This window comes from Crinia signifera, chromosome 3, assembly GCF_055691185.1.
Source record: "Crinia signifera chromosome 3, ASM5569118v1, whole genome shotgun sequence".
Classification (NCBI taxonomy): Eukaryota; Metazoa; Chordata; class Amphibia; order Anura; family Myobatrachidae; genus Crinia; species Crinia signifera.
The window spans coordinates 146,095,652-146,119,072 of NC_139219.1; the positions used below are offsets into that span (position 1 = coordinate 146,095,652).

The 23,421-nt window shown below is 45.8% G+C and overlaps 1 protein-coding gene across 4 annotated transcripts in view; it reads left to right on the top strand.

The window, feature by feature from the left end:
- LOC146063853 (uncharacterized) overlaps positions 1-23,421 on the top strand; it is a 91,606-nt gene that overhangs the window by 26,530 nt on the left and 41,655 nt on the right. For all 4 annotated transcript variants that reach the window (XM_083176674.1, XM_083176676.1, XM_083176675.1 and 1 more), the window contains one exon: positions 12,004-12,166. In XM_083176674.1, coding sequence (XP_083032800.1) covers positions 12,004-12,166 — 163 coding nt within the window. The remainder of the gene's footprint in view (positions 1-12,003; positions 12,167-23,421) is intronic.

Consider the following 23,421-nt stretch of genomic DNA (forward strand, 5'->3'; position numbering starts at 1 on the left):
ACAGTACCAACGTTTAAAAACATCATTTGACCGATGTTTTCGTTCGATGTCCCATCCCTAGCAGAAGCCACACTCTCACTTACTCACATGAGGAAGGGTCAGGGTGCCGGGAGCCGCGTCGCGTGGTGCTGCAGTGGTGGAGCCTAGAGGTGACCGTGCACAGCGTGAGCGCACATGAGGTGCCACAGGGCTGAGGGCAGGGCAGGGCACTGGGCAGGGGCCAGGCAGGGCAGTAGAACGAAGAAGCAGCCTGCAGCAGCCCGTCTTCTGACACCACCTTGGTCCCGTTCCTGACAGGACTGCGCCCGCCCTGCACAGGATTACTGGGAGAGTGGGAGGGGTCGCGGTCACGCGGCGGCCGCGCTATCCAATGGCGGGGAGGCGGCCACTGCGTAACAGCGTCTCCTCCCATACTCCAAGTCCCAGTAATGCTGTGCGGTGCGGTAGCTGTTGGGTATCGGCGGCACCCGGGCACCGCACACCACACATACTGTGACACTGTCTTGTTGTTGCGGCCGGACTCCGGAGGGGAGGGGGGGTGTTGGAAGGCTTTGGGCCCTTAACGCTGTGGGGCCCTAGGGCAACTGCCCATAAAGCCCATGCGTTAAGACGGCCCTGGCACCATATAGAAGAAAACATACATTAAAATATACCTTTTATTCAAAGATGAATTAAAATTGTGAAATATGACAGACTACATAAAACATATAACATATACACAAAGATTGTGAACAAAGTGCAGATTAAAATTGCACATACGGAGTCCCTGTGTGTGACCTTCCTCTTAAATAGATTGTATCACAGTGGGTTCCCTTCTTGTTCCCTCTTGTACCACTGACCATTACAGTGCCCAAGCATAAAGACTCACAACAGAGCAGCTGCAATACGCTGCCTGTGTGACCAAGCTCCGGCGAAACGCGCGTCATAGAAGCCGACCACGTGTGCACACGTGACCGGCAGAGCGTTCTCCTGCCCGAAATCTGATTATCTCTGAATGCGGCTACAGGAGACCTCGCGTCTTACTACAGGATCGGTAAAGAGGGTCCCCCTCCCTGTGGAGCTTTACTGACTTGGCCGGCTGGCCTGGCTCCATACAGGGCAGAGGTCCCTCTCTTTCTTCTTTTTATTCATTCATTGTGCGATTAGCTTGTATCTCTTCCCTGTACGCTAATTGGAGCATTTGCCCTCACTGGTATAGCGGCAACATGTATGTCTATACATCTTGTAAATGTTGGCTTTATTAATTACTCCCCCCATCTCATTTATCGACACAGCTGCTGTGTCGGCTTATTTTGAACCTGCATTTGCTATTTGCACAGTGTGTTCCTGAACTAATTGGCGATACACTTAGCAGCGCTGTATTTTGCCAAAAACGTATGTGCCTTTGCAATCAGAGTATAAGTGGCTAATTGATATAACTTCACACACCCACAAATTTGCGCTGACTTGGTGTATGGTATGCCCTTGTGCCATTTTCAATGCAATCAAGTGCAGATGGTCATTCTGAATTTAACAGGTACTTTGAGCACTAATTAATGCGCAAAAAATTGGAATGGGGATGCAGGATTGTTAGCATCATGCTCATATTTATTTGAGGGTGAACTTTTTTTGCACCTGTACCCAGGTGGGCACATTATTGTGGATTGTACCGTCTCATGAATGCTGTGTATTTGTATATGGGCATGCTTGCGGTCGTGTGAATTGTACCACAGATAACTGCTACAAATTTCATGATATACAATCCATATGCTTTTGATCTATCAGCATTTTGCGACAGGCAAAACCTGCATTGCAGACAGTGTTTATTAAATCGTGACCTGCTCCTTGTACTAAACAAGGTCCTTTGCTACAAAGTATATCAGTAGCTTTAGTATGTGGCAGTTTTGTTGCCAATTCTGACTACAGGACAAGTGTACTAATAAATTGTATCATGTATGGCAGCCAGGGGAGAGAGTCAAGCTTACAATTAAATAATTAAAAAATTAAAAAATTAAAATTCATGTAATTAAAAAGTACCGCACACTAAGTGAATGATTTTTATGCGTATTTAAAAGTTACTATTATGTTTTGCTTGTTTTCTGAAAATTTTGAGTTATGCTGACCCATGATTATAATCCTTATCTCAATATTGATTGAGACTAAATCGAGACTGCCTTTTGGATAGAGGCAATAAGGATATATGATGGTCAGCTTTTTTCAGCACATGTACGCATAATAAGATAAATCCTGAAAAAATTAAATAAATAAATCGCCAGGACAGATTTAAATTAAATTTGTTGATTATTAATCAATGATTAATTACTGACCTATTTTTCAGGCCAATATTTGTTTATAAGTTTTGGTTATACAAACACTCAGCAATATTTAAAAAAAACACACAATAAAAATTCTTTAATTATAGAGTATCTTTTGAACAACTTTGTGATTGGGGTATTTAGAGTGCACCCCACCCGAGTTTCTTTTCTCTTTTGTTTTCTATGTTAAATTCACAATAAACTCGGGGGTGCACCACTGACCATTACATTCATCAGGCCTCAGGCCACAGGCAGTAGCTTGTTTGTAATGTGAATATTGGAAGCTATTCCTTAATTATAGTCAGTTATATCCCCAATCCACCATCCGCATTTTGAATATATTTGAAAAATAAAATAACCCCACTTAGTGCAGATTTCCCTCACAACCCCTTCTTTCTCTCTTAAGCCATTTATTGTCAAACAATTGTGTTTACACTTTTTTAAAATTATAATGACAACAGAAACTACCCAAATTACCCTAATCAAAAGTTTACATACCCTGGAGATTTTGGCCTGATAACATGCAAACAAGTTGACACTAACAGGTTTTAATGGCTACTACAGTTAACCATCCTCACCTGTGATCTGTTTTCTTGTAATCAGTGTGTGTGTATAAAAAGGTCAGTGAGTTTCTGGACTCCAGAAAGACCCTTGCATCTTTCATCCAGTGCTGCACTGACGTGACTGGATTTTGAGTCATGGGGAAAGCAAAATAATTGTCAAAGGATCTGTGGGAAAAGGTAATTGAACTGTATAAAACCGGAAAGGGATATAAAAAGATGTCTAAGCAATTGAGAATGCCAATCAGCAGTGTTCAAACTCTAATTAAGAAGTGGAAAATGAGGGATTCTGTGGAAACCAAATAGTGGTCAGGTAGACTAACAAAAATTTCAGCCACAACGGCCAGGAAAATTGTTTCGGGATGCAAAGAAAAAATCCACAAATAACTTCAGCTGAAATACAAAAAAATGGTGTGGTTGTTTCAAGATGCACAATAAGGAAGCATTTGAAGAAAAATGGGCTGCATGGTCGAGTCGCCAGAAGAAAGCCATTACTACGCAAATGCCACAAAGCATTCCGCTTACAATACTCTAAACAGCACACAGACAAGCCTCAAAACTTCTGGAACCAAGTCATTTGGAGTGATGAGACCAAAATTTAACTTTTTGGCCACAACCATAAATGTTACATTTGGAGAGGAGTCAACAAGGCCTATGATGAAACCATTCCTACTGTAAAACACGGAGTTGGATCGCTGATGTCTGGGGATGTGTGAGGCACTGAAAACTTGGTCAAAATTGCTGGCAAGATGAATGCAGCATGTTATCAGAAAATACTGGAGGAAAATTTGCACTCATTATCCCGGAAGCTGCGCATGGGATGTACTTGGACGTTCCAACATGACAATGATTCAAAACACAAGGCCAAGTCGACCTGTGATTGGCTACAGCAGAATAAAGTGAAGGTTCTGGAGTGGCCATCTCAGTCTCCTGACCTCAGTATCATTGAGCCACTCTGGGGAGATCTCAAATGTGCAGTTCATGCAAGACAGCCAAAGAATTTACAGAACTGGAGGCTGAGAAAATAAAGAGCCTCAACCACAACTACCACAGTAGACTTCAAGCTTTCATTGATGTTAAAGGGGGCAATTCATGGTATTAAGAACTGGGGTATGTAAACTTTTGATCAGGGTTATTTGGGTAGTTTCTGTTGTCATTATGATTTAAAAAGAGTAAACACAGTTGTTTAAAATTTGTTTTAAAGATAGTAAATGGCTTCATCCAACAACTAACCAAGAGTGCAAGAAATGTTTGTGAGTTATCATTCATATTCTCTGACAAATGGCCAGAAATTCACAAATTCTGCTAGGGTATGTAAACTTATGAGCACAACTGTATATCTCATAAATGTGCATAAATTTAGTATTACTGCATGTATACTACATGCTGCGGTTTTGCTTGCAATTCAGTCCCAATGTGATTGGGATCGAATCAAATGGCAAGCAAAATGCATTCAATTTAGTATTCAACCATCTAGTACAGATCTGAACTATATAGCCTTGCCTGCACAGTCTAATTTTGTATTTGATACCGTGAGGATGCGCATCAGAATGGATTGGCATCGAATGTGGCTGAATCCATTGGATGTCCATTCCATTTTGCTTATATAAGCAAAATTGAATAGAAAAATAGACCAAATTGGACCATATGTACGGGGCATTAGTCCTGGGTCCATGACTCTGCTCCTAACAAGGGTCATAGAGCTGAGACCTTGGAATTTGCTGGATTGCTAGACCCGTAATTCCCAGGTCACATAGAAAAAAGCCCACCAAGATTGCATGTACATGACAGGAGGTACGATGCAATGCACGTTCCTGTGCGCATTGCATCGCACCTCCTTGGTCGCACGGGCAGACAGTGAAATCCGACGCTGCCCGCAAGGTCGCCGGGACATCGTCACACCGCCGCATGATGTATCGCCGCTGCGATGCCTCCTCCCCGCTCCCTCCTATCTGCTCTGGCCTCCTCTCCGCTCGCTGGTGTTGCTCCCTCTGTCCGGCTCCACCCTCTGCCCTCCTCCCGGCTCCATCCCTCCGCCCTCCTCCAGCACAAAAAACCGCCAGCAGCAGCAGCCTCTCTCACACACACACACACACAGGAAAAGACGTTCAGGAGGCTGCTGCTGTTAATTGTTTTTTAATGATAATTTTATCATCAGCCCGCCACCCACAGCCCAGGGGTGGCAGGGACAGCCCCGGCCTTCAGCCTGGGGTTCCCCTGGGAGGGACCCCTTCATTGGTGATTGGTGATCATGCTTTGGCCGGGGGACCTTATGTAAAAAGTGTCCCCCGGCTGGCTGTTTGAGCCCAGAGCTGGTTTGCAAAATATGGGCTACACCTACTCCTTTTGTGAGGGTTGGGTGATATTTGCTTGGGGGTGGTGTGGGTGTGTGAGTGGTGTGTTCGGGGTGGGGTGTGTTGGCGTTTCTGCGATGGAATCTACCAATGATGTATGCAGCGGTCAGCTTCACATAAAAGATGGTCACAGGTGTTACCTTGCAATCAGATAGGATGAGTCTTGTAAAGGTATAACTTTATGTATAACTGAGTAACAGGATCAATATAACATTACATGACATCAGCATTCATTGGTATCTTGTTCACACAAGATGTCTGCTACATGTGCTTCTCCATTCCTTCTCTTAAGACAGGCATGTCCAAACTTTGGCCCTCCAGCTGTTGTGAAACTACACATCCCAACATGCCTTGTCATAGTTATAGCATTCCCTAATAGCAAAACGTTGGCAAGGCATGATGGGACTAGTAGTTTTACAAGAGCTGGAGGGCCATAGTTTGGACATGCCTGTCTTAAGACAACAACAAACAGGAAACATCAGAGAGATACAGGAATATAACTACAGACAAACAATACATATGACAGTATATCGCCATCTACTGTCCCTCCAGTGTACATACACATGTATATGCATATGAGTGAAACCCACAGTCTGTTGCACATATTCCAACAGGGTGGTGTAGGCTAGTATGGCTAGGTGTAGAGTGAAGGGGTTGTTGCTATAGAGGTGCAAAGATAGTGTGTGTTGTTTAATTGTGTGTGGGTGTGGGTAGGGGGTGTGGTGTTGTGGGGTAGGGGTATGTTGGGTTATGGATTTTGTTGAAGTGGTGTAGAAAATGTTACCTGTGATTCATTGGTGGTATAGTGCAAAGTCTGTTCTCCTCGTCGGTCCAGGGCTGGAGTCGGCGGAGAGACAGGTGTGAGGGTAGTGGGAGGTTTGTGGGCCGGCGGGAGGGGGTAGCAGGCATCGGGCGCAGTTGCAATTATTAGGCACCAGTGTGAGCGGGTCGCAGTGGCGGCGGGAGGAGCTAGCAGGCAGCGGCCGCATTTGTCAGCACTGTGTGTAGCGTGTTGGGGTGGCAGTTCCCGCGAGAGTTGGAGTCTGCTGCCTTGAACCTGTCTGGCCTGCGCGTGTTCCCGCAATACTTCCGGGAGCGCAGGTGCCGGGCAGGGTGTTCTCTTATATATTTGTCTACATGTGGCATAAGTTGGTGGTGTGATTGTAGGTTTGTGATATAGCCATGTGAAATAGTGCAGCTGGGCAGGGGGCAAAAAATATGTGTGTATTCTGGGAGTGTGTGTATAACGCTGGGTGGGGGGGTGGGGGGGTGGAGATTCATGTGTGACCCCGTTATGCACACACTCCCAGAATGATTGACACATGTAGCCAAATATATAAGAGATTCCATAAACTCAGATGACATCATTAACCCTTTCAGGTCCAACGTCTAATCAGGCTCAACAGCCCTAGCGCTAGTATAAGATCCAGTGGTGAGCCACTTTAAAATATGAACAGTAACATAGTTCTACATTCAATGTAGACCATTTTTTAATTAAAAAAAAGTTACAAAATAAATTATACCATTAAATCAGACTGTTTGAATTGCAAAACAAAAATTTGGACTGCAAAGGGTTAATGATGTTACTGATAACATTGTATTTTCCCACCACCACTAATCATAGGACAAATTCCAATGTTTTTTTCATAAAATCTAAACCAAACCTTCCATTAAGTACACATACCTGGTATCTGTGTTTCTTTCCCCCACCAAATAAAACCCAAAATAAAAAACGATTTAATGGTTGTTATTTTGCCAAAAGTTTGCTCCATCTGTCCTGGTGATGAATTTGTAAATGTAAAAAAAAAAGAATCTCTCAGGTGACCTGTGCTTGGTACGTGAAGGGAATGCATGACGCCTAATTACAGGAAAAGTGACTTGCGATAACGGCGAGAAGTAGCGTTGGATGTAATAAGGTAGAGAAGACAGCTTTACATGGTTATGGTGGGAGAAGGGATGACTAAGTCATTTCACTTTAAATAAAAAGTTTCTGGTCTTTTGTTTCCTGGGAAAAAAGAAATGTCATATCTGGCGTCATACAGTATGTAATTGGGATATGTTTATCCCATGCATTTATAGCTCATGTACAGTATTTTCAGAAATAATACACTACGTGAGGCTTTTTGATGTGGCGCTGTGCTCAGAAGTTCCAGCTTCAATTACTGTAGAATTCCATTTAAGTACACAAGATTTCATTGCATTTGTACAAAAGGTTGCATATGTATCAAACTTCGAGAGAGAAACAGTATATTGGAGAAGTTGCCCATAGAGGGTTTCCAAATGCTTTTTTTTACAGTGATTGTGGCCAGCATAATTATCACAAGCTATAGTCTGCCTTATACAAAGTGTGCATGTAATATTTCACAGTCAATGCCGAAGTGAATGCATACCATGGACCTAACTCTGGTCCGTTCGCATCAGCCCCTTCATTTCTGCGCATGTGCAGCTGCAGGGTGCGTGTAGCCAGTGCAACGTGCGTTTTCCCTTTTTGTGTGTGTGGGGGGCGGGGGTGCGGATGGCGGCGGTCTGGGTGACACGCCCATGGGAACGCCCTGCGTTTCACGGGCGTTCCCATGAAAATGCTGAGCGTTCCCATGGAAATCACCCAGTGACGTGGGCGCCGGGGGCGGGCAGCTGACAGCTGACCTCCTCTGCCCACCCATTTCCTTCAGAATGCCCAAGCACATCCAAGGTTACCTCAGAAAAACCTGAGATGTGCGTGTGTCTTCCACATCATATGATGGTTGGCGACCATGGATGTTAAACATCCATTCTCAGCCAGTGCGTGCGAACACATGCTGCGAGGGGGAGAGGGGGGCTGTGACTAGGGTGACCAATACTGGGATTGGCGGATTCCTGGGGTTTGGCTCCAAAATGACCAGGATTTTAATCTGATTTCGAGATTAGACTGAGCATGTGCAGTCTAATGCCGGTCAGCATGTGAGCTCTCTCTCAGACGCTTCCTAGTTTCTCCCATCCTCGGCTATGTGGCTCTGCGCAGCATGACATAGTCAGATGTCACGCGGCGCAGGCTGCATAGCCGCTCTGCCCCAGTCACACCACCCGCCCATATAGCTGTCCTGGCCCGACTCCCAGCCGCCCGCCTGGGTAAGTGCCACTTACCCACCAGGCTCCAGGCCACACCCGCCAGGCTCCTGTCCGAAGGTAAATATGTGGGGCAGCTGGGGCATTTTTTTTTTATAAGAGAAGCCAATCCTGGGATCCCAGGAATCCCAGGATTGAGCATTTCTCAATCCCGAATTCCAGGGTTGAAAAAATGCCCCAGGATTAGCTTCCCTACCTGTGACCCAAATAATCAGCACACTCATTTGATTGTTCAACCTTTTTGATCATTTAATTGAATAGTAAATTAATAGCTATCCATATTTTGTTTTTCCATAGATGATTATTATCCTTAATCATTGATGACATGCTGCAATTAGTAAAGGAAGATACAGTATATGGGCATGTACACATTGTTTTTGTTTCCTCCAGAGGTGCCTGTAAAAACACAGTTTTTCTCCCAAAGGAGCCTTATAGCACCACTGTTTGGAGACCTGCTCCTTTCAGTCTCTTCGTATGAGGCTCACTACTGACATATATTCCTATCCTTACATCATGGCATTGTAAGAGCACTGAGGGGGCGTTTAAAATAATCGGGCGTTTACAATGATCAAAAATACCTTTTCTAAATCTGAAGCTCTGCCCCTGCATATTCCCCATGACCTGAAGAGTTATCCATCCTCCTCATTACACTTTAAGTGTCAAGCTCTCAGAATTAAATATCTTGGAATCTATATTACATCTCGCTATGACCATCTCTATGCGGAAAACTATTCCTGACTCTTAAATAAAGTTTGGATTTAAATCTCTGGAAATCCTACAGTATATCATTTCTTGGTTACGAACATAGGCGAATCTAGAATTATGGTAATGGGTGGTCCCAGATCTAGACATAACAGCAGGGGTACCTTTGCGCGGCGTAGCCGTGCTGCAAAAATGGGGCGTGGTCTCATGGGAAGGAGGCGTGGCATCACAAAAAGGGGTGTGGTATTACACTTTAGACCATACACAGTAATGCCCATTACACATTTTAACAAACTCCGTAATACCCATTACACATAAAGCCACATGCCGTAATGCCAATTACACATAAGGCCACACACCATAATGCCCATTACACATTGTGCCACATATCATGATGCCCATTACATACTATATAACAAACCGTAATGCTCATTACATATTTGCCACATAAGTGCTGCTTACCTACGTGCTCATTGCTAGGGGGTTCTTGCTTGATGGCACCATAGTACCCATTACACATGATGCCGCACACCATAGTACCCATTACACATGATGCTGCACACTATAGTACCCATTACACATGATGCCGCACACCATAGTACCCATTACACATGATGGCGTGCACCATAGTACCCATTACACATGATGCTGCACACATAATGTCCCTTACACATGATGCTGCACACATAATGCCCCTTACACATGATGCTGCACACATAATGCTGCTTACACATGATGCTGCACACCGTAATGCCCCTTTGAAATAATACCCCTTTCCCAACAGAAAATGCAGGGATTTACCCGGGAAAACTCTCCTCTCCCTACCACCCTTTAACAAACCAGCTATATCTTTGGAACCAACTGACCCATTTACATGAGACCAGTATCATATTGAAGAACTTTTGAGTTGGCTTCGAATGATTTTGGTCCTGTTAAACTGGGCTGTTTGGTTCCAGAGAAATCTGCCCTCAAAGAACATAAACAGTCATGAAATTACATTTAAGAAATAAAAAAAAAAAAACAGTTTAACCTCAATATCCCTGGAACCAATTAATCCATATAGATCCAGCCTGGTATCAGATTGAAGGCCAAGCGATTTGGGTTCGAATGAGATTAACCTTGAGCTTCAGTGAGGCCGAAGGGGAAACTGGCAGCCGTTGAACTGGGTGGGGGTCCCATGTTATCCTATAGGGAAAACGTTCCAGCTTTGCCTGGCCGTATCTCCGGTTCCCAGAGGGCTAGAGACACGGGGCTGGGCTCGTTGGAAAGCCCCACCCCTCAGCTACAAAATGGGCTAATGGGTGGTCCTGTGCACCCCCGGACCACCCCCTAGATTCGCCTATGGTTACGAAGGATTATTATTATCAAGATGGCTATATTACCTTAACTTCTTTATTTCAAACTCTCCCAGTTAAAGTTCCAGAAAAAGTACTGAGGGTAATCCAAGTGTCCCTCTCTAGGTTTGTTTGGAATGAAAGATTAGCCCTGAGCACTCTCAGACTTCCTAGGACTTTGAGAGGGGGTGGGTTTCCTGATGTTAAACTTTATTATTTTTCCAGAAACCGAATTCAAATAGCTGCCTCCTTTGCTCCACTGAGGGGCTGTGGCCTGGATAGACCTAGAGACATACACGTTGGGAATCCGCACCCTGGCCTCCCTTTGGGGCCTTGAATCTTCGAGACACTCTCTCACACTTTAGTAAATCCAGTAAATTTAAACTAGCTTTCTCTTCTTCCCCCCTAATTCTCCTGTGGGATAACCTGACTTTTCCACCTGGTCGCTCTCCTATGCAATTTAAACTCAGAATCAGCTTTATTGGCCAGGTACTGTATACTTGCGTATACTAGGAATTTGTTTTCGGTTTGCTGTGCAGCAGCCAGGTGGGTAACAAGTAAACATACAGCATAAACAATATAAACAGGTGGGGGAACATACAAAGAAAACAAGTGTAGCAGCGCACAGCTTTGAGAATAAATGAAAAACGTGTCAGATTGGATGATCTAACAAAAGGTAATTTATTAACACTTGATATAATTAAAAATGCATGTATCATAAAAATTGATAATAAAACATACATGAACACCCCAATAGGTGGGGGAACATGTACAGTCATATAGAAAGTTATTCCGAGGGGACACCGTGTTAGATTATGTGCAAAGGGTTATGGGGCGACTAGACAGTGAGGTGTTCATGAGTTCACGTGTCAACAGGTGAACCGCTTGAGGAAATAAACTTTTTAGGCTTCTGGTGGACCTGGTGGGAATAGCCCTTTAGCGCCTGCCTGATGGCAGCAGGTTAAACAAGCCATGGCCAGGATGTAGTTGGTCCTTGACTATCTTCGTTGCCCGCTCTTTTGCTCTGGACAGGTACAGGTCCTGGACAAAGGGAACCTTCCCTGTCCCGATTATCTTCTCTGTAGTTCTGACTACCTTTTGGAGTCTGCATTTGTCTCTCTCACTGGTGGAGCTGTACCAGATCAGTATTGAGGAGCACAGTACAGACTCCACAATTGTGGAGTAGAAGAGGAGCAGAAGCTTCTGTGGGGTGTTGAACTTCCTCAGTTGCCTAAGGAAGAATAGCCTCTGCTGCGCTTTTCCAACAATAGTATCAGTGTTTGGCCCCATTTAAGGTCCCGGGAGATTGTGGTTCCTATGAACTTGAAGGAGTCCACACTGTCAGCACTGTGGTTCAAAGCGGGCATTAGGCTAGTGTCGGATCTTTGTGCTCAGGGATCGTGGGCTTCCCTTGAAGAATTCAAAGCTAAATATCCTTCACTGGTACCTCCCTTCTTTGAGTACTTTTTGTTAAGGCTTAATACATCTGCCCCATTGTGAGTTATCTGTTATCTGTATTCTGCATATGTTTCTCTGTATGATCATCTGGCTCTTTTTGAACAAATAAAGAGTTAAAATAAAAGATATATGGTTTTAAAATGGGTAATGGTTAAATATAAGTAGTAACTCCCAATATTTTTGCCTTTACCTGCAGGAATGAAATAAGTTTCCTCCACCAGCAACTGCGTGAAAAAGATCTGCTGTCTGAACAGGAGCGTGTACTGAGACAGAAAATGCTGACCGACTGTGGAGAACTCACTAGTGAAAACAATACATTACATGCACAACTGTTGGAACTCACAAAACAACTGGAAATAGTAAGTTCAAGGTAGGGGTTAGTAAGAGCGAAGGGAGCCCATGTATAGTTTGCATGTGAACTCCTCCTCTCTAGCAGGCAGCAGAGATTAGTAAACTCTGGCACTGTGTCATAGTGTGCTGCACAAGCACAAATCTCAAAAAAATTGGCCACCGTCAATGCTTCCGTGCATATCTCCTGTGGGAGTGGCAACAGTTACACACATAGCTCCCACAGAAGCAGCTCTGCTTAAACATATAGCGCCCACAGGAGTACCTCTGCTTACACTCATAGCACCTGCAAAAGTAGTACCGCTTACACACATATAATGCCCGCAGGAGTTGAACCGCATACACACATAGCGCCCTCAGTAATTCTGCCACTTACGCATATAGCCCCCATAGTGGGAGCGCTGCTTACACACATAGCACCCACACTCACTCTCCTTCTCTCCACTTCCTAGCATCTGGCTGGCTGGATCTATAGCAGATCATCCTCTCCCTCTGCAGCCCTGGTCTGTGTTACTCCACCCCCTCACTGCCATGTAGATCCACCCCCAGTTCAATGTAGCCCATCCCCTCTTCGGACGCTCTCGTGGGGGTTTGAGGCGCTTCTGTGAGACAAGCACAGCAGCTAGACAGCAGCAGGATGCAGAGCAGAGAGAGTGCCACTCCTGCCCAGCGCCTCCCTGCTCTGTAGACTATATACAGGTTGAGTATCCCGTATCCAAAATGCTCGGGACCAGGAGAATTTTGGATAGCGGATTATTCCGTATTTCAGAATATTTTAATATTTAAATGATGTATTTTGAAGTATCTTGCATTTATGCTGTATAAACACATAAAATACACACATATATATTTTATTACCACATGAAATGCACACAAATATATTTTATTTGTTCAAAAAACAAGGTTTCAAAACATGAAACAAAATTTGTGTACTATCTCAGATATTGAATTTGAATGCCAAGCAGTCATTTTCTTGCACATATATAGTGCCAGTTACATATCATGTCACCAGTAGTGCTGTTACAGATGTCCCCAGTGAGTTTTTAGCAAAAAAACATTTTTTTTTTCACTTTCTGGAATGTATGGTTTTCGGAATAATTCGGATAACGGATATTCGGATACGGGATACTCAACCTGTAGTTATTTATAACTGCTCGCTAAGCAGCTGCCCACCACCATCCAAACACCCACCCCGCCGCCACAATTCCCCTTGGTAACAAGCAAGGGGATGTGTAACAAGAACACATCCCCTCGCATGCCTCCTCTAACAGGAGAAATCATTTAGACCATCGTATGATCTCTCCTACCTTCGCAAATAAGTCAGTCTCAACTTTTATTTACGAGCACTAGGATGAACACGGGGCGGCGGCTGATGTCCTGTGATGTCAGCCGCCTGCACCAGCAGGCAGGGCCGTTTCTAGACAATCTTACTCCCAGGGCGAAGAAGAAAAAATGCGCCCCCCCTCCCCAGAATATGGTAGTGAATAAATTGCGCGCGCCAAAGGCGCGCGCGGCGAAATAGGGGTGGGGCTTACCAAAACGGTGTGGCTTAATGTTAAAAAGGGGTGTGGTCTAGCAGGAAAACAATCACCTTACATCTCACTTTTGCAACCTGCATGACCAGACATTGGATAATGCAGGAATTGTCATTGTCCTTCCGCACTTAAGTTGGCGGGCTGAAAATATAAAGGCCCACACAGTGACCTAGTACACCTCACAGATCAAGGCCAAACAATGACAGACTACTTAAATCATTATACACTGTTTATCCATGATGCCAATTACACATTACGCCGCACACCATGATGACAATTACATATTACGCCGCACACCATGATGCCAATTACACATTACGCCGCACACCATGATGCCAATTACACATTACGCCGCACAGCGTGATGACAAATACATATTAGGCCGCACACCGTGATGACAATTACATATTACGCTGCACACCGTGATGACAATTACATATTACGCTGCACACCGTGATGACAATTACATATTACGCTGCACACCGTGATGACAATTACATATTACGCTGCACACCGTGATGAAAATTACGCATTATACCGCACACCATGATGCCCATTAGACCCCACACCGTGATGGCAATTACACAATACTCCCCACACACCGTAATGCCCATTACACATAATGCCCCACACGCCGCTGCCACACAACTGATGCCGATTACTAGTGCCAGATATGCCCCCACAGTGTCAGATATGCCACACATATATGCCTCCATAGTGCTAGGTATGCCCCCCAGCGCCAGATATGCTCCCACAGTGACACACATATATACCCCCACAGTGCCACATATATGCCCCCAGTGCCACACATATATACCCCCACAGTGCCACATATATGCCCCCACAGTGCCACATATATACCCCCACAATGCCACACATATATGCCCCCACAGTGCCACATATATGCCCCCACAGTGCCACATATATGCGCAGTGACAAACATGCCCCCACAGTGCCAGACATATATGCCCCAACAGTGCCAGAGATATATGCCCCCCCCAGTGCCACACATATATACCCCAACAGTGCTACATATGCCCCCACAGTGCCACATATTTGCCAAGTGACAACATGCCCCCACAGTGCCAGACATATATACCCCAACAGTGTCAGACATATATGCCCCCCAGTGCCACACATAAATACCCCAACAGTGACACATATGCCCACAGTGCCACATATATGCCCCCACAGTGCCACATATATGCCCCCACAGTGCCACATATATGCCCAGTGACAGACATGCCCCCACAGTGCCAGACATATATTCGCCCCCAGTGCCAGACATATAGGTGCCCCCAGTGCCAGAACATATTATCCCAGCAGCAGCACAACTCACCGCTGTTGTTGCTGCTGCCGGGGAGAGCAGAGTCCAGGTCTCCGGGTCCCCCGCCGCCTCCATCGCCGCTGCTGCTTCCCAGGGGAGGAAAGGGGAGGGGAGCGCATCACGCAGCGCGTCTCTCCTTCCCCTTCACTTCACTATGTCCCAGACTCTGTGATTGTGCCGACAGACAATCATATCTCGCGGGCTGGCTCCTGATTGGCTGCCGGCCCGCGAGCTCTGTCAGTGAGTGACATAGTCAGGGGAAGAAGAGATGCGTGATGCGCTCCCCTCCCCTCCGAACGGAACGATATCTGCTGTGGCGGGGGCGGGGCACGGTTAGAAGAGGAGGAAGGGGGGAGCTGCCAGGCGCCCCTGCTATTTAACAGAGGCGGACAAGCCGTGCGGCGCCCGGGGCAGCTGCACGGCTTGTCCGCCTCTAGAAACGGCCCTGCCAGCAGGCATCGGTCTGCCCACGTTCCCATGTGCAAGCCCCGTTTTTGCCTCGGCCCTCCCTCCCTGCAGCGAACAGCCCAGCAAGTGTGTAACTCACCTAAGCTTTTAGCTGTCGGGGTGTGCACATGCGCAAACTCTCACCATCAGGGCAGGGACTGAATTCGGCCCCTATGTGTGTGCCTGCTGATGCGTTCACAGTGCAGAAGCGCTGTCTGAAAGCCACCACTGGCAAGTCTAAAACATGGGTGCAGGTAGTATGGTGTAGGCCCCCATGGACCCATTATAGAGATGACACTGGAAAGAGACAGCTACTGTAGTTTTCTAGGAGACTTTGCTTTACACATTCAGGTAATTACCGTACCTCAAGATGCCCATACACGTGCCGATATGTGTGCTGTGCATTTTGTACTTTATTTGTGCCGTGCGATTTTGGCACTTGAAGGGGGATGCAATGCGATTTTAGCCTTTTAAAAAATGTTATAGGTAAGTAATGTACATCGCATCGCATCGCATGTACTACAAAAGTGATGCGATGCAGTGTAGCACAAAAAGTACTGCCTGTAGATATTTTTTATGCTATACAATATTGTACCTGCGGGGACGCGCATCGCATGGCATCCCCGCAGGTACATGGTGCGATTCTATCCAATGCGATGCATTTTGAACTTTAAAAGTTCAAAACGCATGCAATGATCACAGCGTGTATGGGCACCTTAAGTTTAGAAATTGCTTGTTGATAAAACAAAGGGACAGCATTAAAAGAAAACAAAACAAACTCGAACAATCCAATTCGGATTTAGGTTCCACAGCTGTTTCCCAGCAAATTTGCTCTGCGATTTCAGTTTGATATTCAATTCCAAATTCATATTGCATTTTCCCAGCCAATTCATGGATTATACTTGTGTACCCCAGACCAGTTGAAACCATAGTTTAAATGCAGGCAACGGTACCCGATCTCTCATCCTTTGCAGGTTGGTTTTAGGCCAAATTTGCTGAAAATGTGGCCTAACTCAGACCGGTTCAAAGACCTGCCGATGAGCAAGGTCATCCTGCGATGAAAGCCAGTGACGGCTTTTCATTACTGGCTGTACGCAACATGATTGACAGGCAGTCGGTGTTTAGGGGAGGCAACCAGCAATTTTCTTGGAGTGACATTGTAAAATGCAGGTGGACCCCCAACATGTGCCCTTATTCTGATCGGTGCGGATATTCCCGCATTCTTACGGTGCGGTCCGCACGCCACGGTGTTTTGCCGCGTGCGGCCATCGTCCGTAGAAACGCCCACGGGTCCTCCGCATTCGGACGGACTCACTCTTTAAGAACAGGGCGTGTTTACGGACGACATACAAAGCATGCGTGTGCGGGAGAAACACTCCGATTCGGCACGGTATTACAGAGTATTACAGAGTATGCTCGGGAATACCGCATCCGAACGGGAGCCAAGCGGTGCTACCGCACGTAAGCGGAGTATTTACGCCAAACAACCCACTATGAAGTATCTTCTGCTATACATCACATGACCCACTTATTCAATTACCTATCCTCATAAAAAACTGCTTATTTGGAATTGGAATCAATTAGATTCCAATATATCCTTACAAGCATGCCTAACACATGCATTGCACACATTAACCCTTACAGCAATTGAAGTGCAATGGTTTGTATTACACCCTGTGTAAAAGATTATAAACAATCTACACATATACTATTTAAAGTGCAAATAAAACCAACAACTGTGAACTTGCATAAAGAATTTATTAAACCACACAATTAACATAACTAAAAAAAAATAGAAAATTATCATTTAAAGAAGCTGATCTTTCAGGTCCTGCAGGTCTGCTTGAGCCAGCCACAGATGGTGCTCCAGTCGCAGGAGGGCCCCACGCACCCCCTCATCTGCCGGTGTGGTGTCATCTGTGGGCATGTCAAAGGGGCAACAATTAGTCATGTTATTCTTGCATACATTTCACATACTGCGACATAAATTGCACAAATGCTTGGTGACATGTGTGTATATATATATATATCTATGTAGAGCATGGGTCCTCAAACTGCGGCCCTCCAGATGTTGTGAAACTACAAATCCCAGCATGCCTTGCCACAGTTTTGCTATAAGGAAGTGTTAAAACTGTGGCAAGGCATGCCGGGATTTGTAGTTTCACAACATCTGGAGGGCCGCAGTTTGAGGACCCATGATGTAGAGAGATAGAGACACACATAGATAAATAGATATGACACATACATATATACATACATGCTAACTTATTTACTACATACTGTCTTTTTCGGCCTATACCCTTTACTCTGCAGAAGACATAACAGTCATATTGTTTCTTCTCAGTCACAACCCACCCATGACTAACCAATGACAAGCAGGTCATGGCCTCCGTCAATAAGAACTTGTCACAATCTGCTCAGTCTAAGTTCAGTGATGGTTCGTGGCATGGGAGTAATGCAAATGTCAGGAATGCACAGTACACATCCTCAAAATCATAATTCTGTCTAAAGCAACCTACAAATCTGTGAGGGAAAAATAAAAATCAGAACTACAGGGGGTGTTTAGGTAGAGGAGGCTCCTGGGACACTGGCAACTTCTGACTCCATTCCAAGGTAGGCCGGGACATACTCCATTTATAGCATACATCCTAGAGTTTATAAATAACATTCACCAACAATATAGATTCCACTATTTGATGGGTCATAATCAACGCTTGCAGCAGGTGAATTTAATCCACAAATGATCCACTCATCCCTTTACGCCAGGATCCTGTTTAACTACAACGGTTATGTGGCAGTCAAAATGGAGCTCCACGCCATCCCACAAACCGGTGTAATTCAGAGGTGTCCTGGATGAAAGGGATGCCTTGGACACCCCATCTAACCCGTACCTGTATCTGTAGCTACCCACTTTGGGGTCTATATGAATAGTATGGGAAAAAATTTTTTTATCACCAGTGCTACATAAAAAATACCAGTACAACTACTTCATGAATGATGCATTATGTTAACATACCGATCTGCTGATCTTCCGGGGCCTGGCACGCCTCCTCCCCTTCATCATCCGAGTCCTCCGGGGCAACCGTGGCCTCCTCCGAACCCTCCTCCGCCAGCTCCTCTGCACCAACAACCTCCTCCTCCAACACCTCCTCCTCCTCCAACACCTCCTCCTCCTCCAACACCTCCTCCTCCTCCAACACCTCCTCCTCCTCCAACACCTCCTCCTCCTCCTCCTCCTCCTCCTCCTCCTCCACCACCACCTCCTCCTCCACCTCCTCCTCCGCCACCAACACCTCCTCCTCCGCAACCAACTCCGCTTCCACATCCTCCTCCACCACCTCCTCCTCCTCCACCACCATCTCCTCCTCCTCCACTTCCTCCTCCTCCACCATTGCCGCCACCTCCTCCTCCTGGTCTTGGGCCTCCTCCTGTGCCAGGGCAGCCTCCGCCTCTTCACGGGCCTGTTGTGCTTGGGCTCGTGCTGTGTGTTAGAAAAAAACATCATGGTCAATGTGGGGTCATTGGGGCACATGTATTAATCCATAACAAGACATACATGGAAGGGTGATAATGATGGCAAACGATGCAGGAAAGTAGCTCCTTACTGTTAATGGATTCAAAATTGTGACATTTAAAGTAGTATGTGATTGGTAGTAATTTGTTCACACATTACAACCCAGGCATTTAGCAATGTGTAACACATATTAGATCTGGCACATTGTATGCATCATAATCCTCAATGCTATGGCATTACATATAAAAGCCACATGACTGCATGTTAACCAGGAAGAAGCACACATAACAGTCTATGGACTTTTAAACCCATGGACACCCACTTATCATGAGACACATTTTATTGTTTATATATGCTATGTTGTAAGTGCGAAATTTCATAGCTAAAATACTCACATTCAGCAATTTCGCCCCTGAGTTGCTCAAGCAGCTGGGGCTGGCGCCTGCGGAGGTCCGACCACCGCCTCTCCAGCTGCCCGAGGGACCTCCGCACCCGAGTGCGGGCGTAAATTCGGCGCCCTGCCGCTGCATAGGCCCTCCGCTTATGCCTGTTGGTTATGAAGGGCCCTGCACGGCCCAGCCTTGTCTCCATGACGGAGACAAGAACCCTCAGCTCCGCATGTGTGAAGGGTTCTGCCCTTCGTGTCTCCGCCATGTTGACAATGGCATCTATCAACCAATCAGCTGGTGGCATTGGTTGATCACAGTTATTTGTGTTAATAACTTTATTGTTCATCTTTACATGAACAGCGTCTCTGCGCCAACACAAATGGTGAAAAATTCGCTTGCCTTCAAAACAGTAGTGTTGATGTATGGCAATGAACAAATCTGATATATATAAAACACAGTGTGTATGCACTTAGCAAATCCAATGACGCCTCGCTCCGCCAAGCAACGCGTGCTATAGCTTAGCAACGCATAGCTGTACTTAGCATTATTTACTCTATGCATCTATGTGTATGCGTACATTTATGTGTAAAAGACACATACACACACTTGCAGGTATCCTGAGACCAGCATTATACAACAGCCCTGCCTGCCTGCCTGCCTGCCTGCCTGCCTGCCTGCCTGCTCCTTGAAATGTTGAAACATGTGAATAAATTCTAATATCATATATATAGATATATATATATATATATATATATATATATATATATATATATATATCTGCAAACAAATCAGACATCAACACATGAAAAAATCCAAAACACATTACAGAATAAATCAATGTACTCACCAGTCATCAGGGATAGTATCAACTACAATAATGAAGATATAACAAACACATAAGATCCCTTTAACAAGGTATAATAATTAGCACCAATATTTATCTTCCCCCCAAACTAAGCACATATGATAAATATCTCCTATTTCTTTGCCATTAGGAGGGCAGGCTGGCTAATTTTCGTGTTGTAACACTGACAACTAACACACTGTACTTATTTGAAGGGGTGATTTGTACAATAATTGGTGTGTTCTGTCAACTCAATAACATGTACCTGAAGTATCTTTGCGCCACAGAGTCCCGCAGCTGGTATCCCCTCCGGCATTCAGGGGCGCGGGATGGGCGCATGGGCGGATCTTGCGGCTCAGATGGTACCTCCCACTCATCAAAGGGTATCTCACGCCGCACAGCAATGTTGTGGAAAAATATACACAGGCCCACGATCCTCGACACCATTTCAGGCGCATATTGTAAGTCACCACCAGTGCGGTGGAGCACTCTAAATCGACCTTTTAAAAGGCCAATTGAGCGCTCCACCACTTGCCTGGTGGCAACATGCGCCCGATTGAATGCCTCCTGTGGGCCCGGTGCTGGGTAGCTGTACGGCGTAAGTAGCCAGGGCGTACATGGGTAACCGGAGTCACCCAGAACCCACGCATCACGGCCTTCCAGCTCTTGGAGTCTATGCCATATCCCGGTTTGTCGGATGACATGAGAGTCATGGGCACTTCCGGGAAACTTCGAGTTAAAGGCGAGAATCTCCATGGATGGGCCACATACCACCATCACGTTCAGTGAGTGGAACAATTTGCGGTTCCTATATATCTTCTCACTTCGAGATGGAGGCACAAATGGTACATGGGTGCCATCCACAGCCCCTATCACATTAGGGAAGCCAGCAATTTGATGGAAGGCCTGCTGGCTTCTGCGCAGGGTCTCGGTGGCAAATGTCATGGCCATGAAGTGCCCCTTGCGCCTGAACATGGCCGACGTCACACGCCTCAGGATTCGGCAGAAGGCCGGCTGAGATATTCCAGCAAGTACTGCCACTACTTGTTGGAATGATCCTGAGGCGCAGAAATGCAACACCGCCAGCAGCTGTGTGTGAGGCGGAATTGCTGTCGTGATCCCGTGTAGAGGTTCCAGATCGCTCTGAATTAAGGTGAGCAGATCCAGAATGACATGTGGCGGTAACCGGTACCTAGTAAGTACCTCATCATCGGGCATAGCAAACAGAGTCACCCGTGTGCGATAGATTCTAGCACGTCCTGGCCTCCTTGGCCGACGAGTGGGGAGAGCCGCAAGTGCCCTTAGCCTCCTCTCCATGTAGCGCATAATAGCTTCAGCAACCTATAAAGAAATGAACATAAATACTGATGCACCTATGCACATAATGGCCATATCCCACTACAAATAGATTTGTAGCCTTCAATACGTACAATAGATGGGCGCCCCATGAAATCCCGCAGATCCATTTGACTCTCTAATGATGACACAATAATATGAACTCAATACACACCGTCCAAAACACACAGATAAAGGTGTCAGCATTTTTTGCCGACATCATGTACTATGACACATTTCATCTATTGCTGGGACATGTTGTCCTGCAATAGATGAACCCACACAGGTTTAAGCCCTGTGAGTGAAATAGTGAACATGTGACATGTTGCAATAATAATACACCACTTTGCTGGCCCAACAATCTGTAGTCAGTGAGGCAATAGTGCATACATTCATACACTTACATTGTTAATGGATATCATATCTACAAGGAGCATGGAAGAGCTTACCTTAGACCCTGACAAGTCCAGATCTGAAGACAAATGATTCTAGCAGGAAGACATTATTTATAGGGCTCTCACATGTGTGGTCTATAACAGTAGAGATGAGTATTGCATGACTTGTGGCCTGGATTCTCTAAGGGAATGGGCTACTTTTAGCTTGCACTAAAACGCCACAATACCACAGTAGTCATGAATGAAATGTCATGTCATGCTAGCAAATAGCATGTGTATTGAGCAATAGTCACAGGTGTATCAGAAGATTCTATGCAATGTTAGCATTGGTGACCAGTATTTCATGTCGAACTTTCGCCAGGTTTTACACAATGGAATTTCCGCCACCGTATGCGGCGCGAAAAACCAGCGACGTACGCTCACGCACGGAACGCAGCTGCCGCTGATGTCCGCCAAACAGATTACACAAACAGTATATAAAGGTGTATTAGAAGGTGACAATGTTGTTGCTAACATGTCTGGATCCCAACCAGAGGTGGACCCAGTGCTGCAGCAACTATTTGACCAGATGGACTCCAGCACCACCTATGTGCCACTGCACATGCGGGCAGTGGGTAATGAGGAGGCTGCTGGCCCTTCTCCAGCAGGGGAACCTGCACCTGACCATTCTACAGCAGGGCAACCTACACCTGGCCCTTCTGCAGCAGGCCAACCTGCAGCTGGCTCATATCCACCATCAGCAGAATTGTTTGGAACACAACAGGGGACTTCACAAGGTAGTACCATGGCCAGCACTTCAAGTGCAGCGACTGGTGCCAGGGGGCGTGGCCAGGGACGTGGCAAGGGGCGAGCCAGTGCAACAGCGGAACCACCCAAAAAAAATAAGGCATATGAAGCACAGGAGCTGGCCATCCTGGTTCCCCGAGCACGTGATTGGATAGAGTGTCCATCCGAGAGGCTGACACACACACGCAGATGGAAGATTTGGGAACAGATAACGGCAGAGATTAATGAAGTAGCGCCACAAGTTCGTGAGACGGACCATGTGAAGAAGAGGCAAGTTGTTTTGTGATACATGTGGCCAGTAATAGCCAAGTAATGATTGAATTGATGCTTAGATGCATTTAGCAAATGGCCCGTGAGGTTGTTACGATACACATACATTATTGCCATGTAATTTCATTGTGAGTTAGAGTAGGGTGATTGTGAATGTGTATTGTAACGGTTGATATCATAGTTGCATGTAATATTATATATGGGACAATAATCACATGTTGTAATATGTAGCACAGAGCAATGGCTGCAACAGCTAACATTGGGAGTGACATGTATTAATATGTCAACTTACATTGCAGGTGGCAGGACTTCAAAACCAACCTGAAGAGGAAGCTGACCAAGCGGTGGGACCACAGCCAGACATCTGGGGCCGGCCCCATGCCATCAGGGCTAGAGCTCACCCCCCTGGAGGTGATGGCCGAGA